Here is a 19,683-nt window from a genome sequence, read left to right on the forward strand (position 1 = left end):
AGTTCCTTCACTGTCAGCGGAACTGAATAACAACAAAATAAAGACCTTGTGATTTTGTCCCTTTCATCTTACAGGGATCTGTGAGCTAAACAACTGCTTCTTTGCATGGAAAACAATCCTTTAAATATTTACATACTGACAGGAAAGAAGGATTCATGGTAGTCCAGGAATATCTCTTTGTAAGATTAGAACAGGTCTGTTCAACATTGCTTCAGACATTTGTCAGTTACTACTGTGTCCAACCAAGTTTAATTCAGATGAAGTTTAAAGTTTCCAAGTTTAATTCAGAGGAACATACTAGAAGGAGATTTAAAGCCTCATCAGAAGCTGATGATCAACAATTAGGTTCCTTGGTTGTTGTGTGCATCTCTTGGTACTGGCATATTGCCAAAGCTACTAAGCTTCTATCTCACAGTATATTTATGTTATGATATGGGTATATCCACTTTTCAATTACCTCATCACTATTTGTTCTCCGGGGTCCTCCCTCCTCCCTCAATAAGTTTATTTTCTTTAATTTTCACCCTCTTTACACTTTGTTTGCTAGAGACAAATCACTTATTAGCTTCCAGTAGCATATGATTATTTCTTGCTGGAAAATTCTCAAGTGTTTGCAGGATGTGTCATTCAGACCTCCTTTGACCAAAACTAGCAGAAAGAATGAGGAATGTTCATTAATATTACTACCACAGTGTAAGGTCTTTCAAGAAGATGGCTGAGGTACTACCAACAGAAAATAAGATTTCTAGCCTCTTTAATGAATCAGGCAGTCCCTTTATCTTGATGATTATAACTCATTCTGAAAAACACAACACAAGGAAAATCTATATGGAAAATCAATGTGGAGTTCTGTGCTAAGCAGCTTTTCTTAAGCCCTATGCTTTTCATTAGCCTTTTCAAATCACATTAACCTAAACACTATTTGATTATATATGAAACAAAGCTTCAGAATATAAAATTTACCTAACTTTTCTCCCAGAACTTCCAAAAATGTTTTGTTCTCACCTGAACGAAATTGATTTTCTTTGTAATCACAGAAAAAGTTCTGTAGAAACTAGGACTGTCTTCTTTCTTGGAAAGCTGGTATCATTTCAGTGACATAACTAAAATCCTAAAAATATGAAAATTTTCTCAAACCATAACTGGTTTTGAGCATAATAACTTACTTTTTTACTATTTTTATACACTTCCTGCCAAAGAGTGATAGTAAATAACTGACTGTATATTTTTTTCTCTCTGAAGTGGTACTGAATAATTTCAATTTCTCAGGTCTTTAAAGTCATTCTTTAAGGAAAAAAAAGTTCTCATTGTTGCTGGCATCAATGAATTCAGCACCATTCCAAGGAAGTAACTTGACCAGGGGATATCAACAGCTAAAGAGAGAGAAATGGGCAATCGTCTGCACTGCTGAGGAAGTCACAGCACAGGATCTGGAGATCACCAACAGAAAAGGAACATAGCTCTCCAAAATGTTCCAGGTAAAGTCAGTAAATGCAGAAATCTGTCATGCTGTGTCATTACAGGCAACATCTAAGATACATACTTTAAACAGAGTATCTTTTAGAGACACAGCATCAATTACCATAAGTAGTTCACTGAAGTTGTAAGGTGAATGGTAGTTTCCATCATTTACAAGCTGGTGAAATTACTTGGTTGATGAGGTCAGAAAAGGACCTGCAAACATGCTCAGCTGTAGAGAAGAACTCCTGGTGCAAAGCACTTTGCTGGGCTGAAAAATAAAACAGATTTTAAGTCTTTCCAAGCTTTTGGATGCTGTTAGAGCACTAGAAAACTCTTTATAAATCTCTAAGACCAGCTTTTTCTGTCATATTCCTTATTACATACTCATTATCAAAAGTGAGGCATCCTGAGTGTTGAACAAAGCTCGGCTGTGTAACATCATTGCTTACAGAGGGGTTGTGTACTGATGGAAGTCTCCTAGGACTAGAGTTATAGTTACAGTGTAACAGAAGTGGCAAGAGCAAAAACCTCTCATGCCCTCACCAGTTTAAGTTTGGTGTGATTGACTTAATTGACTGCCAAGGGTGATTATGTCTCGGGAGTTTTGATTCATCAAGTTCCAAATCAGTCCAACATTAGAGGCTATGTTTGGAATATGCTTTACCTTACAATATAGAATAATACTACAAAGGTTAAAGCAAAATTCTGAGTTTCCTCTGAGGGTTACATGATTATGAACAATATTATGGAGTAAACAGGATGAAGGTAAGAAAACAGTGTCAAGATGACTGAAGAACTTATACCTGGTTGGATTTGGAGAGACAACGTATCCTTCAGTTTGATCATTAGCAGTTCCAATTCCTCTCTGACTTCCCTCTCATCAGGTGGTATCTGCGTTGCAGTGGGAATAAGAACTGCACTCCCCATTCCACCAAGAGAGTTTTCTGTCAGTTTAGGCAGACATGTTTGTTTCTCTTTTGCTTTGTTATGCTGTCCCATAAAAGGTTTGTCACTCTGCAGGGACGCTGACTCCAGTGGGTCATCTGAGAACATAAATTCCACTGCAGTGGGAACCTCAGGTGTCTGTAAAAGTTGCATTCTATTTACAGAGTTTGGGGGATTCAAACATTTCCATTCTGCACATGTTCTGGTAGTAGGCCTTATTTGGGCAGGATTTAATTCACCCTGCATTCTCCCTTCCAGCAGAACATGTGGATTTCTTGGCATTGTATTATGACACTGTGCAAAAGGATGCTCTGATGACTGCAACATGGTCTACAATAGACAAAACACAGAAAATATGTTGTTAAAATAATTGATATTTCAGTTTGTCAGTAGTACTAAAACAGCATTGCAGAAAATGCTACAAATATGCTGTAGGGGGGAAATATGTAAGCATTTTCTTTGAAATAAGGGTCTTTTAAGAATCTCAGAAATAATTGTAATGATAAGAATCAATACAATTGAAAACAAATAAAATATTTTCTATAAGATGATTGTATTACATCCCAGAAAAAGACAGCAACTAGGAACGACATTTTATTTCTTCAATACCAGCACTTTGACTCTTCTCTGAAGAACAGACTGCAATGAAGTATCTAACACTTCTGTTGGAAACACTTATTGGAATATTCATTACTTTCATTGCAGTAGTATTTAAATGTGCTAACATGGATATCTGTGCTAGATGCCAGATGTACACAGAGGGACAAGAAAATCCCCACTGCAAAGACCTTATCTGCTTTCCCTGAAGAGAAGAACCTAAGATGAATGAAAATACAAGCGGAAGGTACACAAAATGGTATTAAGAGTGCTGGTCTACAGGAAAAGCAGTCGTTAGTGTTCAGTAATGGCTCATAACTGTGAAAATTCTTGATATATTTATCACTATACCTTTACTTCTTCTTTCATGTGATGCAGTGTCATTTGCAGGTTTTCATGGCTTACTCTCAGTCTTTGGAGTTTTGCCTCTATTTTGCAGGTTTTTTCTTCCTGGCAGTTGTGAAGAAATTGCATTTTGTCCTTCCATTTGTTGAACTGCTTCTTCATGTACCTAGCAGAGATATAGGAGGGCGGGATTTTTGCTAGACTAGACATACATAAATATATGCAGTCACAGAAACGAGCAAACACTTCAGCACAAACTTTATCCCCTTTACTTGTTCAGGAAATCTTTGTCAGCTTTGGGATTAGGGGCCAATATTTCAAGAGCTGGACTGTATCCATGGAATTAGCAAGAGCATTAATATTCCAGATGAGGAAATATGAGAGCTGAGTAGAACTGTGGCCAGGATTGAACCTTGCATCTTGGTAAAGGTTTTACCTTTCCCAGAAAGGTGGCTGCAACAGGAGAGACAATAGCAATCCCTCTGTATAGAAGCAAACTACTTATAGCAACTCCCTGACCTGCAAAAGACTCCCATTACATGCCTGGGCAACAATAAAGTAAAAGCAGCTTCTACCCCTTTGATAGAGTTTTGTCTTGCTCATGGTATTCTCTGCAGTTTCCTCAATGAAGCCAATAGCTTCTGCACAGGCCACTTGTCCTTGAAAAAGGATCAGAAGTGCCACTGTCCCATGCACATCAGAGATTCAGAAATTACCTACTCAGAGCACAGTATGACAGAAACACTACTCATAATTCTGTTCTAGTTGTGATTTCTCTAAGAAGTCAGGGTAGAAATGGTTTTGCTTTCCTCACAGCTGAGATGCAGACAGCAATGTGTTTTGTCACTACATTCATAAACAATTGCTTCATATCACAGATCTGAAATAGTTATCTGCCTTGCTTAGTTACATTCAGAAGTTCACCTGATTCACTTTCTTTTGGTTATGCTTCAGCTTAGAGACAACAGCTCCATCAGTTTCACTTGAATTATGCAAGATCTGTCTGAATGGGGCAGCAAGTCAGACCATTTAAAATTATAATTAATATTACAGTGGTCCCTTATAATAACATTTGAGGGTTCTTCACTATAAAATGCTGTCCTCCTAAAACTAACTCAGAGCCCAGTTCTGTGAACAGGTGAATGCTGGAAGTTGGTCCACAAACAAGAATAAAGAGCTTCCCATGAGTAATATGATTCATTCACCCAGTTCTGTGATAAGCTCTGGGTCAAAGCAGCATTATAGGAGCAGGTGTCCCAAATATCCTCTCAACAATTGCTAATCTAAAAGAAAGCTGAAGATCTTTGCCATATCTCTTTATTTTCCCAAGTGAGAACAGACTTACAGTGAAATTGCAATTGTTTAACTCTAATCTTGGTGTGCCCTTCTGTGAACTTGGAACAGCAATTGTACTTGGAATGAAAGGGAACAGGAACAGAGGGGACTGAACATACCGAAGGAAATAAAGAGAGCAGATTCAGGATCTAATTCTACACTTTACTGTAATTCCATCACTTTCAATGGTCATAGGCATGGTTCTAAAGAGAGCACATTTATATACAACTACAAAAATGAAGGAGGGGAAGGTAAAAATGAAAGTAAAAGGCAAGCATTCTTGATCATACACCAACTTCCCCCCTGCCATGTCACCCAAGCAAACAAGCCTCCAACAAGATTTTTAATTTAGGAATTATTATTTTACAGTTTCAAAGATTTGACTATCAGAAGGAACTTCTGTGATAAGCTATAAACTTATAAGCTATATAAGCTGTGATATACCAATAGTTATTGTATTTATCCTATTAATCTCTATTTGATGTAGAGCATACTTTTTAGAAAGAAATTCTACTTTGATTTAAAAGCTTCATGCAAATTATGAAATCTGTTTTGATTCATTCAGAGAAAAAAATTGAAAAAGTATGATATTCTGGCATTTTTATGTGGAGGAGCATCTTTATGCCTAAAAATTACTTTTAGAAAAGTAAATTAGCAATTGTAGAAATGCTGATGAAAGCAAACCAAAATGTTTTGCTTTGCCATTGTTTTTCCAGTGATCTTAATCTAAAATTTTTGTTGCAGAGTTTTCATTATTCATACTCATTTGATAAGAGTTTTTTTTAATCTCAAAATCTCCAAAGTATGGAAAAAAATCATCTGTCTTCTAGCCCTCCAGCTGAAGCAGCACTGCCCACCAATCTTCAGGCAGTGTACAACTGCATTTACCTACCTGCTGTCACTGTGAATGCTTTTAATGGACTCACTCATTTTTAACACATCTGCTTCAAAAGAGGCTACTGCCTAAAAAAAAAAGAAGTATCTGTTCATAACTTTATCAGCAATAGCATTTCATTTTTGTATGCAAGCTTTATTCTAGAAGTGCATGGCAAATTTTGGATTTGGTCTGTTTAACAGATTTACTAGTTAACCTTTTTCATTTAGTGTATTACAATCAACTAATGCATTGAGGTATTTCTAATGGCTGGGAAAATTATTCTATAGAACAAGTTCTTTGTTCTATGACAAATTTAAGTGAATGAGAATTTGCTTGAAATTAGAACAAAATCCATACTCCCAAGAATTTCTGCAAAATGGAGTATTGTGATTTGGGAACAATCTCTCCCAAATCCCACAACTGCTTTGAGACAAGGAGAAAGAGACTGTATGTAGAAGAGAAAATAGAAACACCTGCTCTTTAGATGGAAGTAGCATTCTCTGGACCATGCAGAGAACAGTAGCCCAGAAGACAGGTCTTCCAAAGGGCAGCACAGGAGTAGCAACCAAAGGAATGACCTGACACACAGAGGCTAGCTCTGTGTTACTGCATCCCTTGGCTCCTGGGAAGAACAAGATGAGTTGATGACACAATCTGGTTAGAACACAACCCAGTGTTCCCTGTATTCTGAACCAACATCTCAGAAAACATAGAAACAAAAAATTGTTGTGTACTTATTTTTAGCTATTCTGTCCTACCCATTCTTTCAGCATTGTTTCTTTGGAGAGAAGCTGGGAATGGTTTAATGGAGACCTTCTGTGCATCAGCTATTTTAGTTGGAGTGGACACTGCTCTGGGTTTATCCTAAGAGGGCCCATTCTGTCCTCTTGCTATTTCCATGGTAACAAAAGTGGCCTGAGTCTAATAGGAATTCAGGCATTCTTCTTTGACATTTGCTTGCAGTAGGAAGACATGATGGCCTTTTTTACTGTCAGAATAGCGAGAGGACTCCAGACTCATCTAGACTTTAGTGTGCTACTCTATGACAGTTCAAAAAACCCCAAAGTAAATATTCCTACAAGTGCTTCTGAAGGTCATGGAAGTTGAGGAGCTAGTGACTAATATTGGGAAATCTTGGGAAGATAACAAATTCAAACCTCACTAAGTTTTCAGATGCCACATTTTTCACCATAAGCGAAGAATTAACAGAAAGGTGAAGTTGTCCATTAAATTTTCATTGGAATTAGAAGGCAATAAGATAATTAACTTGCTAGGTCTTCTTCCCAGCTTTAGTACTATTACGGCTTCATGTTTTACTCACCTGAGCTATTGTCTTGCCTTGCTCTGGTGTCTTCTTGTTATTCTCACTCTTCTGCATTACAGTCCTCTCAGGTATGAACCTGGCTGACTCTGGGACACAATTGTTCACTGGGAAAGACACATTTTCAGGACTTGCTAGTGATGAAGCACTGAATTCCACAGGAGGACTGTATACCAACAGGGAGGTAATGAGTAGGGAAAGGATCAGGACTCACATGCTTTTGCTACCCAGGATGACCCAAATGTAGAAAACTAATGCAGTGTAAATAGACAGACTGATGAGCTATTGATTAAGCAAAAGAAAAGTTTAGCTAGGCCTGCTGGCATATTCTGGTTGAAATAATGAAATTCCTGAAAACAAATTCCACTCTCCCAACAGAATCTCAGCAACAAGCTCTTGTTTCCACCCACTTTATTCTCAGTGCAATTTGCTGCTTCTTTTTTTTGCTTCCTTTAGCCAAGAGTTAAATATATTAGGAAATTCAGCTACAAAAAATAGCAAAGTATCCTGCTGTTCAGTCCATCATATGCTAGGAAAAGCCTAGATGTTTATTAGCCCCACAGTGACACCTGTAACAGCAACCCCAAATTCTTCTTTGTCTCATTGCTACCCAAGCAGTAGGTAAACAAACCCCCACAGAATTAGAGAAATCTCAATTGCTTCCAGAAAGATTAAAGTACATTCAAAATGATTAAATACTGTTTTGTTGCTGAATACAAGAGAGGAAATATTAACAACAAAAGATGTTTTGCATTTCACCACATTCTAAAAAACAAACACTGAAATAATATTCTCCATGAGGATCACTGTAAATATCATCCATTGGTCTTACATAAAATATTGTTTTCTAACTGAAAACCTACCAGAGTAGAACAATCCAGTTTTATAAACAGATTTTTCTCCTCCTTCACATAAAGATGAAATTAATTATTTTAGAGAGGACTGACCATTTTTTCCCTGTTTCAGCTTCACTGAAGCCTCATTTGGAGAACACATGTGAGATGCAAGACAGTTGCTAGATCTTTATACAAACAGGAAGGAATCTCACCCTTTGTATGTTGGTAGTACTAATCTCCCTTCAGTTTCTACACTTAAGTATCAACCAAAATCTCATAGCAAGGAAGGAGAAACTACTGAGAAAATTCTCAGCCTAACCTCCAATGTTCACTATTAGCCACTATGATCAGTGGAAATACAGTAATTACTTTAAATATTAACCAAAGCAAAAGACACAACTGGTCTGAAATAAGAGGAATGGTGAGATCATCTACTGGCTATTGCAGTTCCACAGGCCTGCAATTTAGTGGGACTTGAGTACAATTCTTGCCAGTGAATGCACTGTGGGTCATATGTGGTAAGAATTCAGTTAATTTCCAATGAATTTGTCACAGAGGAAGTGCTTAAAAACCCATGCAGTTGTAAAGGCAGCAAACATTTGCAATGTTTGATGCTAGACTGAATGTAAGAAACAGAGCAGAGTGAAAGAGACAACATAAGGAAGGAGGGAAGCAAGACACAAGCCTGTTATATTTTATAAGACAACTGATCATTAGGTTGTCAGCATGGTAACCATGGTTAAGCTACAGAACAACGTGCAGCAACTTCTCTTTTTAATAAAAAAATCATGACATGGTATCTCTCATAAAAAATCCCTTGCTCAAAGGACATAATCAAGCAATATTCCACAGGCTCAAGTTATCATTATTATAACTCAGAAATTATAAATTCTGAAACTGAAACTCACAAAGTCTTTTTGTGAGCAGGGAAGTGCCTCTCCTCCACTGACTCCAGAGCTGTCCTTCTCTGAGCCTCCTTCCTTCTGCAGCGCTCTTGAAACAGGTTGTTCCTGATAGTGCGGAGAAAATGCTTTGCATTGGCCTTTGCTGACATCTATTGGAATGAGGGATAATAAAGAAGGAAGTGACTTTCCAAACAGATACTGCCCAGAAACAGACATATTCCAAAGCAAAGGGCCACCTGTTCACCATCTGATGAGGCTTATGGCTACTATCTGAGCCCTAGAAGGGAAGCTGAAGTGGGTAATGCTGCAAGACCACAGTCAAGAACAGTTCCAATTCTTTTAGGCGAAATACTGCCTGGATCAAAGTCAGGCAACCTGGAAATGCCTAACACAGGATTTTGGTAGTTACAATGATTAAGCTCACAGTCTCAGTAATAATTCTGCTAACTAGTATCTAAGGACGAAATACTTTTATATTTGTATAAAGCATTTGTAGATATAGCCTTCCATGGCTCACATCCTCCTCTCACAGAATACAGTAAAATACACATTCATTTATCACGGGAATGGCAGGCTCATGTACAACAACTAAGCCCAGTAGCTGTAGTATTGGAGGATACAAACCAGTTCTGCCCCAGGTGACTGCTGTAGAACATGGGGTGAGCCCTGACGGACTGAACAGGAAAACAAAGAAAACACACCACATGCCTCCTAGTGCTTCTTAACGTGGTAGTAACATTACCACAAGGTGTCAGCAGGGTAAGGAAAAACTCTGGTGATATTTCAAACCACCACTCAGCAGCTCAATCCCTGATAAAGAATATAAAAATTTACCCAGATAAGGACAGCATCTGCTAAGAGTGGAAAGTATGGGGATAGCAACTTACTGCTGATTATTTTATGTCCCACAAAACAGATACAAAAATGGTATCTGTCATAGTGAGTAGCTTATCTTTTAAATTTTGGTATAGATTTTGGCCTGCATTGTAATACTTGGCCTATAAAGTAATATGTACAGGGTTTGTGTTAGAGTAGGGCTTAATAAAGGAAACAGAATTTCAGTGATTAAATTGCAATTCTGCAGCAACAATGTGGCTGCAATTGAGGTTGCAACATCTCCTGTCTTGCTTTATCTCTCTTGCCCTCCCTTTTGGTGCTTCCACAAACACACACTCCCATTCACTCTCCATTCACACTAATTTTAATGTCTCTACTTTGAAATCTCTTCATGAGGAGGTCAGTTAACATTTGATTTTCCTACTTTCTCACAGATGGAGTATGAGGAAGAATATTTGGAGGACTGAACTGTTATTTTTAATGCAGATATTGAGCATCCAGATATTATTTCTCACAACGTTAGCAACAGGGTTTTGTTTTCAAGAAGAGAGCAATGAATTGGCAAGAGTATAATGCTAACCCAGACAATGGGTGACTACAAGAGCAGTCTAACAGTCTTTAGTTTTAGTGCAACCAATGGCTGCTCAGGTATCTTTCACATTAATTGCAGAGGATTGGGAAGGAGACCAGGAGATACAGATTTCTAGGGAAACTTTCTTAAGTGCTTTCCAACTCATTTACTGGAACAGAAAGATGCTGTGATACAGATCCACAAAAAGCCCATCTGCTGCTGTGTGCTGCTGCTGCTGTGTGCAAGATCTGGAATCTCCTGCTCAAAGCAGAATCTGGTCTTCCAAACACAAATTCCCAGTGTTGTGCTTTGCCATTAATATGATGATAGCATAAGTTGTAACAGAATCCAGGTATGTGGTCTTAGTTGGGCACATGCTGCCTCTTTGTGCTGTATCTCTAACTTAGAGAAACAAATGAATCAGAAAGGTTTACAATAAAGTGGAAAAAACTGAAGACATTCAGAAAAGAGATAAAAAGAAAGACATTTTATGCAGGAGTTTGTATAACTTTAGGATTAATTAATTTCTGGATGAGTCTGCATTGGGATTGGGATGAAGGAATATTGGGACATTGAGGGGACTTTTATAGGTTTATCTGCTAACAAAAAGCTTGCCATAAAATTCCTGAAGGAGAAGATTTGCACTGGGATATTTCATAGCCTATTCAGTTACTTCAAAACAAAACAGTCATTCTAAAGATAGAAGCCTGCTTTTGTCTTTTTCCTGTCTCCCTGTTCCCAGACTAATAATGCTAATATGTCATGGCTGTTATGGCTAATACACACATAATTTTATAATGCATGTAGTTCAAGAATCTACTGCCTACTTGCCTACATGAAGAACCTCAAGAGGGAAATGAACCAATACAATAGGACTACCTGCACACAGTGTTCCACAACAGGATGTGATCTCTTGTGTGGTTTGCAGAGACGGCCAGTGAAATAGCAGGCTTGGCAAAGGTCAAAATTGAGACACTTTAAACAGCGATACCTGTGAGGGAAAACAAAGGGATTTATTTACCTCCCCACAAGTAAGAACTTGATGTAAGTAAACGTGATTACTGGAAACCCAGATCCCTGGGCCTAAAATGCAAAGTAACATCTTTGTTAGAATAATGACTTTCCTCAGTGTTCTCTGAATTCAAGTTGTTTTGTCCAAATGATTGTGGACTTTTCTCCTAAACCACCAATGGTTTTGATCTTATTTATTTGCTGCATTGAAATGCAGCCCATAGAAGAAACCATTGTTCTAGCACCATTTCCCATTTTTCAGAATGAAGTTACAAGTTCATATGCTTCTTATGCACCAGCTCACCTCTATTTGCTGCTCCCATGGAACTATAATAATGATAGGATAGAATTAATAAACAAAAACCTAAAAATGCAAGAAACTAAACCTGCAAGCTCACTATTAGTGAGAATATAGTATCAGTAAAATGCTTTTCTGAGCATTCTGGTCAGAAGGTAACGGATAGTGTCCTTTTTATACCACTATGCCATTTTACACCATTACTTAGATGACAAGATGCTGAGACGGAAAACTTAACCAGCTAGTTAATACAATTTCTTACAAAAAAAGAAAAAACTAAAAAATGAGATACACAGGTTTAATTTGCTTTACCTTTGGACTGCCAATTTACCTTTGACAAGATTTCATAGTCATGTCTGTGCTAGTGAGCTAAAGAGAAGTAGGAAGAAGGCTTGAGCATTAGACTGCAGTGTTTCTCTCTATCCCTCTTTTCTGGTTAAATTAGATTATGTCCAAAGTTTGTTACTTAGTAGTTCAGTTACAGCCTATAAGGTATGTAAACAATGGCAAGGACTAATTATGTGGATGCCAAAGACCACTGACACACCTGATGCCTGTAATGGGGAAAACATTGCAGACTCTGCATTTAGCTTGGTGAGAAACCATTTCTGTGGCTGATAATCTGTAACATGTAGGGAGCCACAGGAGAACAGCAGGCTCTGATCTCAGCCAAGACAGGAATTTTTCTTCAACAATAGCAGCATTCAAAACCTAGAAAAAATACATGTCTCAAGACCATACATTGAAAAAAACTGGTGTTTCATCTATAATCTCTAATAAAAGCTCTGATATTGGATTTTGCTGGCATAAATTTTCTATTCATGTAAAATATTACTGGGTTCCAAAGGTTTTGAAATAAATGCAAGAGTCCTCAGTAGTATCTTACTGAGATTTTTTTTCTATAGATACAAATCCTCCCATAGTGTAAGACTGATGATCAGCCCTGCGTCTTAAAAGTAGATACTTGGAGATGTTACGTGGTGATACACTTGAAGTTTTAATCAATCAACAACATTCCAAATAATTTCCCAGGACATCAGAATTTCACTCACCCCACGGAAACAGTCATGAATCGCAATTTCTACACAAGACAGAGTGCAACCTTCTCCCACAATGGCTGGGATCTACATCAAGAAGAAAGGCTCAGAATCACCTCAATAAAAAACAGATGTTCCCATCATGCTCTGCTGTGATAGTGACAGCACACAGATGGTGAAGTATCTATAGCAATGTCATTTCACACACTGTTCTGAAGAAAACCCGTTCACATTCATACCATCAGTATGCAGTTTCACAGTTCAGGGTGTGTCAGAATGATTTGTTTCCAACTCACTTACTGTAATGGATAAACATACTATGTTTCCACACTATAATACTGAAGGACACTGAGTTTAAATCTCAGAGGTCATTTTCAGATCCCATTTTCAGCACCAGTTCAGCTGGAAATACCTGTATGTTGAGGCAACTTGCTGCAACTACAAGCTATTCTAGTGGGTACAGATATCTGAATTTTGGAGTTGCTTTAGGAACAGTTGTATCCAGCTGTTTCCAGGACCTGTAAGCTCAGGCAACAATGAATGCAAAGAGGCAATCTCTAATGCAAGTGGTTATTTTGAGAAAAGGAACTGAATTTTATTCTTTTACCTACTTTGCATGATAGTTCCCTATGTCCACAGTGTCCTATTAACTTCCATCCCTGATAAGATAATCAAATGTAAAAAGTATCAATCATGAGGGTTTTCTTTTCTCCTAGGTTAGTACACTCCTACAAAATCTGTTATGTAACAGCACTGCAGCGACAATACCTGATTTAAGTCTGTTAGCAGGCTTCTCAGGGCACTGCGGGTAATGAAGGTCTCCTTCCCATCAGGGACAGCATAAAACTGGAAGAAAGCTGAAAACAAGGAAAAAAACCCTGGAATCCTGACAGAGCAACAATTCTCTTCAAGCTATCTTCAAACTGCTATGGTAATTGCAGACTAACAAATAAACCCCTCAAGAAAGTTGCACTTTATTATGTACCTAACAGGCTATCAGTGACTGCTGTGACCATACTTCTCCCTATAGTGAGGGAAAGAAAATAAAAGCAAGGAAGAAAGCAACAAACTCATTCTTACAACATTAGGAAAAATATTTAAATATGTTTATACAAGAAGTGCTCTATTTAAATTGTGAATTGCTAATTAAAACTATGGGTTTCTGTTCTTTTCTGCTAGGTAAATAGAAGCTCTACTTAAACTTTACTATGACCTCTTCAGAGGCTCTTTATTGCAAAGATGGCTACAGATATTGATTGAAAAGCATTATTCTGCATCAGCCTTTCTCTATAACTAAGCAGTCAACATGATTTACTTTTTTCATGGCAGAGCTGAATTTTCTTTCAAAATAAAAAATTACAATGGAAATTTTCCTCTGTGTTCAGTATTTCAGGCAGTGTATAAAATCATACATTTCCCACCTCTGTATTTAGCCAGTAGAGTGTCTCCTGAAAGAGAAATTAAGGCAGCTGCAGCAGATCTAGTTTTGATATACCCTGTTCCAGATCTAGGAAAATGAAATAAGTTACACTACATTCACTGAGAATAAAAAGACTGAAACTTCTAAAGAATAGAATACTACTATGTAGGAGAAGCATCCTTTACATATATATAAATATATAAAAATATTTATATATGTATAAATATATAAATATATATTTATATATAAATGTATCCAAAGTAACATTTCAATGATATTTTATGTCTAGAACCCTTTATCACTGGACATAACTTCTGAGTTAACTGTTCCAAGATATCATGCAATCATAAAACAAAAAGACAATATCTCCTTCAAGGATTTCACATTCCAAGTAAAATGTAATTTAACATTTATGTTCTATTTTTGTTTGCTTGTTTGTTTGTTTTTGGAAAGCCTTCCCAAATACAGTAGTGAATTAAGGAATTAAGGATCTGAGTTTTACGTATCTTATCAGGCAGCCCCACTATGGCCCCAGTAGTCTGCACTGAGCTTCTCTTGGGCTGATTACACTTAATTTCACTGAAACTCAGTTTAATCAAAAGGATATATAGAGGAGCAGGACATTTAGTTTTGACCATTGTATAATAAATAATGTAAATTTAGAACCAAATTTTGTGACATAGGCACCAAATGAAAACACTATATTTTTTTGTGACGCTAATGCAGATATTAATCAGAAACCACAAATCAGGAAATCCTGGAAATCTATATTTAAGATATTACTTTTGTAAAGCTTAAAAATATCGTTACATAAAACTGTTTTCAAAAGTCTTAGATAAACCCACATTGTGTAAAGCTGCAATATAGTCTCTAAAGTATGAACTGCATGGAAAAACGTTATTTTTCCAGAAATTTCAAAGGAAAAACACCAAGACTAAAGCTAAAGTACACAATCAAATTCCCTTAAGATATTTATGCAAGCTTATTAAGTAAACTACCACACAAACATGGAAAATTCCTATGTGCTCCTCCTATGAAATACTTTCCAGTGTTTATACTGGAGAACAGCAATCTACAGAGAAAACATGATTAGCAAATTATAAGAAGCTTTTTCTATCTTATATACACTTCAAGAAATTTGTGAAATTATTTTTTAAAAAAGAAATAGCAGCAAAAAGAAAATGACATAGTCCTAAGAAAACAGACTAAAAGACCAAGATAGACCTGTTAAGAAGATTCTTCTAAATAATTTTCCTACAGTGCACACAAATTACAAAATTCTCTTGATGTTTCTGGCTTTGTCTCTTAATACACTGTTTATTCTTAGCCTTAATTGATTATTTTATGAAAAGAATTGATAAAATGGGACCTTAAGCAGTAGTGATCATATGAGTAACGAATAATACTTCAAGAAAAATCCTGCAGAACACTTACATCTCATTTACTTTCAGTAAAAAACTTTGCTGATGTGGATGGGAAAAATTTCACCATTCATTGTACAATGTACAATGAACTTTGTCTTTTAAATCTGATAGAATCACAAACCAATCCTGCCTTTAGTGAATTAACTCATAATTCACAAATAATACATTAAAAAAATACACTCTCAGAGCTCTTTCCTTATTATTTTCAGAAACTTTGCTATTCACTAATCTGCTCATCTTAGCTATGAGACATCAATTCTGTTTCATAATTGGTAGATTAACTTTTTAAGGTTGAGAAAAATGAATAATGAAAAGTGACTGGCAAATTCCTGACCTGTGCATGGGTACTGTTCTCCAGAGGCAAATATGGATTCTTTTTTAGGAGTATACCAAATTATCTTGGAAGTCAGAAGAAGAACTACTCTGTAAAGGTTTTCAGAGAAAAAGTCAGCATGAACTGGCAAAAGTCTGGATTTCCAGGTAGTTTTGGGAACATTTGACTACTGTTTTTCTGATGCAGTTTTGTGACCCATATTTCTACAGCTGAACTACCCCTAGTATTCATACAACGCAAAACCGATCAAAATGGGAGTGTTTCACACAGAAATTGTGTGAGAGTGGTAGCAACAGACTTTATCTAGCAATACTTGGGGTTGGAGCAATATGATCTTTAAGGTCCCATCCAAAAAAACATTCTTTGCTTCTATGGTACTTCAATGGATCTACATTTATTCTTCTTCTCACCTGTCATACATGGCAACCAGCAAGCTAAATGTGAATTCAGCAGCTCTTGGATCTACCTGGCCTGGTTTTTCTAATCTTGTCCTTTGGAACAGTTTCATCAGCATTCTAGAGATTTCCTGCGTGTTCAGAGAAATCCTCTCTTCCTTCTGGCTTTGTTCACTTGATAGGATGTGCTGAATCAGAGAAACATCAATCAAATCCACTGTGGGAAAATTAAGGAAGAAATGAATGAGGGTCCATGCCTTTTCATGAATAGAAGCATGACTATTTTTTTATCAGAAATGCCTTGCTAAAACAAGTCTGTAAAATGAAGCCTAAAACAGTACACCATATACAAAGAAAACCAGTACCAGTATGAATTGGTACTTCCACATTGACACAGAGCATCAAGCAGATAAACCATATTAGGGCTGAGACCAGACTAAAAATATTCATAAGAGAGCATCCCCAAATGAAAGAAATATGCGCAAGGCAAACAAACTAGTCAGCTTCTCTGTGATACCCTGAAGACCTCACTTGCAATATTGTGCATTTTCAGCAACACACTGTTTCAAATGGAAAATTCAGGATTTCCATGAAATTTATCTCAATATGGAATTTACATTCAGTAATTTCAAAGTGAGCTAGGTGACCAGGACTTTGTTGCACAACTCTGCTTGCACTGAATTCTCCCTCACTTCAAAGACAGGGAGAATGGATACTAACCAGGAGTTTTCTGGTCTATCATATTCTATTTTGCTTTCATTAATTCTTATAGTCCAGTCAATGCATTTTCAATAAGCCACGGTTACTTCCAATAAATCAGCTCCTAAGAAACACATTAGAATTTGACTTTTCATGACCATAATAATACACAGATAAAGATTAATAATTGTCCTTGATGTCTACATAGCAGGGTTGAAGATTGTAAAAATACTTTGATTCTCTCATAATTTTAGAATTTCACTAATGTATTTCCATTGACATTCAAAAGGAAAAAAAAATCAATTTGTATATGAAGCACTACCTAGATCTTAAGTGTTCATAATCCGTTCTAAAACTCTAAGGTGGAAAAGGAGAGAGCAAAGTAGCATAATAACTCATGGTGACCACAACACAAATTTTATGCAGATTCTCCTCCCTGTAAACACACAAGATTCTCTTTGACTACTAACACTGGCAAAGACTTTGTACTGAGCGTAGTTTTAGGGCTGTTCTGTATACGGAGCTCTGTACACCATTGAAGGCCTCTGTGAAAGAAAACAAACACACATTACAATAGAGTGGTTCATTCAAAACTAACTAAAACTCAAAACAACCAAATTTGGAGTTTCAAGTTGATCAGCACTCTGAAGGAATATTTGGAGGAAAAAAGAAAACAAAAATAAAGCATTTTCTATTTTTTTCAAATAACTTTGTGGGGTGAACAGTCTTCTTGTAAACAGATTTTAACATAGAGATCATATCTGCTTCTTTGAGAATCAAGTTTATTCATAGATCAGAACAAGGCCTGTGAGGGTTATGCACTGCACATACTTTTAACCAAGATCATAATGAAATACTATTTCTTCAGGCAAATAGGTTTTTTGATCAGAGATGCTCTTCTGCAAGGAAGTTTGTCAGTTGCACAGCAGGGTTATTGTTTTGGATGCATATTGTTTCAAGCACTAAGCAAATCTTCTGTCAAGATCAAGATGTGGGATTCTTGCAGAAGAAGAAAAGACATTTACTAGAGTAAATTACTTTTGACATCTCTGTTTAGAAAACCCACTCAATCCCATACCCTTATCCCATAACCAAATCCCATACCCTTATATGATTTCAGCTTATTTCTTTCACATCACTAAAGGTTGTTTTTCTGAGTGGAAAATAAGACATGCCGACCATGACCTATGCCTGATACTTTGCACACATAACTTGAACTTCAAGACAAAAAAACAAGGCTTGTTCACTAAACTTCAGAAACTAGAAAGGGATTTATCTGTTATCCTTCTGTCCTCAGAGAGCCTTTCTCCCTGTACTTCAGAGAGAAAAAATTACACACAGTTGGTTAAGGTTAAAGATAAGCAATAAATACGTATAAATGAAAATACTTCACCTGCTCAGTCTGGAAAGGAGCCAATCTGTGTGCAATGGTTTCCAAGAAATACACCAGATTAATATTAATTGTCAGCAAATTATGAGCTCTGCTGGTTCCCAGATGCTGTGTAAGCTATAGAAAGATGCCAATAACTGCTATACCATCTGTTTAGTCCTGCTCTTGTCATACTATGTTTTGTGATATTATTTGGAGATGTAGTGTAGCATGTCATACAATGTGAAAAATGAGTTTTGACTTCCACGCATCATCAGTTCTCTTTCCTCAATAAACTGATCCAAAGCCCTTTTGAAAGCAACAGAACAGCTCCCACAGTTTTCAGTAGGGTATGGATTAAGTTCCAAATGCTTATTTTCAAATACAAATGCTAGAAATATACATCTGATTCAACTCAAACACCTTCCATCCACAAGATTTCCAAAGAGAAGGGAATCTGTTTTAGTAACCATCTGCTACTTAATTCAAGTCCACCCTTAGAGACAAAATGTGGCCCCAAAGTGGGGCATTCTGTGCCTGTCAAGCACAGTTCCAGAATTAACTTGTGAGGACACATAAGTAAAATAGCAAAGCATTTTAGAATTATTATTGATGAGAGGCTATTTAGGGACATTATAATCCTTCATTTCTCATAAGAAGGGAGCTTCCCCTCTGGACAGAAAACCAGGATGTAATCATTCTGCTGTGGGTCAAATTTCACCTCAAGAAGTATAAATGCCCTTTGCTGAGTAGCAGACAAAGGAGTTCCTAAACACACAGAAGTCTGATGATTCCTGACATCTTCTTGATACCTGCTATTCTGAATTTTGAGCTATTTGCTCTGTGGCAGATGAGGTACCTGCTGAGATTTTGCATTGAAAAAGGGAGCGTATGGCCATCCTTCATGCCTATTCCAAAGTACAGAAAAAAACTTAGCATTTATTATAAATTAGGGATCATGGGCCTGTGTGCCTGACCATTCCATAAACCGATGTGATAATGGCAAGGAAGGTGCCAGGACAGATCTAACAATAAAAGTAGGACATTACACCTGTGTAATCTGTCATTTAAGTGCTACAGCACAGAGATTCTCAAGGTGGCATGATTTCATTAAAATTCAGTAGTTTCTGTTCAAAAAGACACAGAAATTCCTTTTGAGAAAAGTTGGGAAAAAATAAGAAAAATCCTTACCCCTCAAGTCTGGATCCATTTGAAATTAACAGATGGCATTAGGCATTCTATAACAAAATAAACCAAAGTGTAAAACCACATATTCTAGGCAGAGACATATCGAACCATTCAAATTAAACCTTTTAATCTGAACAATTCACTGGATGCAATTCAGAAATTAAATTAAACAGATTTACATTAAACAAAATCATTTTGGTGCCACGTGCAGAGAAATTCCAGCAAATTGCAAGCTCTCTGCTTAGCATAAAATAGGAGTAATTCAAGTAACAGCAAAATTGTAGCAGGGCAAAACCAATCCTCAAAACTGTTTTAAGTACAGGAGCTGACATCTTTCACTATTAAGAGCCCAAATTTTACATGCAGGGTTACTACACAGTTCATAGTGTACAATTTCAGGTCACAGAGGTCATATCTACACCAGACTCTTTCCAAGATTCATTGATTGCAATTACTCAAAAGTATTTTCTAAAATTTT

The 19,683-nt window shown here is 36.8% G+C and overlaps 1 protein-coding gene across 1 annotated transcript; it reads right to left on the minus strand.

Moving 5' to 3' along the window:
- Positions 1-1,625: 1,625 nt before the first annotated feature.
- On the minus strand, positions 1,626-19,227 carry DYTN (dystrotelin). Its single transcript, XM_058840343.1, has 14 exons — positions 19,209-19,227; positions 17,119-17,193; positions 15,965-16,166; positions 13,798-13,883; positions 13,145-13,233; positions 12,392-12,463; positions 11,887-12,050; positions 10,910-11,021; positions 8,626-8,771; positions 6,878-7,047; positions 5,576-5,642; positions 3,355-3,514; positions 2,265-2,736; positions 1,626-1,729 (listed from the first exon to the last, which is right to left on the minus strand). Exons 1-14 carry the CDS (start codon positions 19,225-19,227, stop codon positions 1,626-1,628), a joined length of 1,938 nt encoding a protein of 645 aa, XP_058696326.1.
- Between the last annotated feature and the right edge of the window lie 456 nt (positions 19,228-19,683).

Source organism: Poecile atricapillus, chromosome 5 (assembly GCF_030490865.1).
Source record: "Poecile atricapillus isolate bPoeAtr1 chromosome 5, bPoeAtr1.hap1, whole genome shotgun sequence".
Taxonomy (NCBI): Eukaryota; Metazoa; Chordata; class Aves; order Passeriformes; family Paridae; genus Poecile; species Poecile atricapillus.

Bases quoted from the DNA above. Each gene is read 5' to 3' on its own strand.
- DYTN (XM_058840343.1), bottom strand. The intron at 7,048-8,625 runs GTGAGTTTCAGT...GTTGGTATACAG, and splicing joins CCTGCTCACAAAAAGACTTT to TCCTCCTGTGGAATTCAGTG. The intron at 5,643-6,877 runs GTAAAACATGAA...TTTTTTAGGCAG, and splicing joins CAAGACAATAGCTCAGGTGA to TAGCCTCTTTTGAAGCAGAT.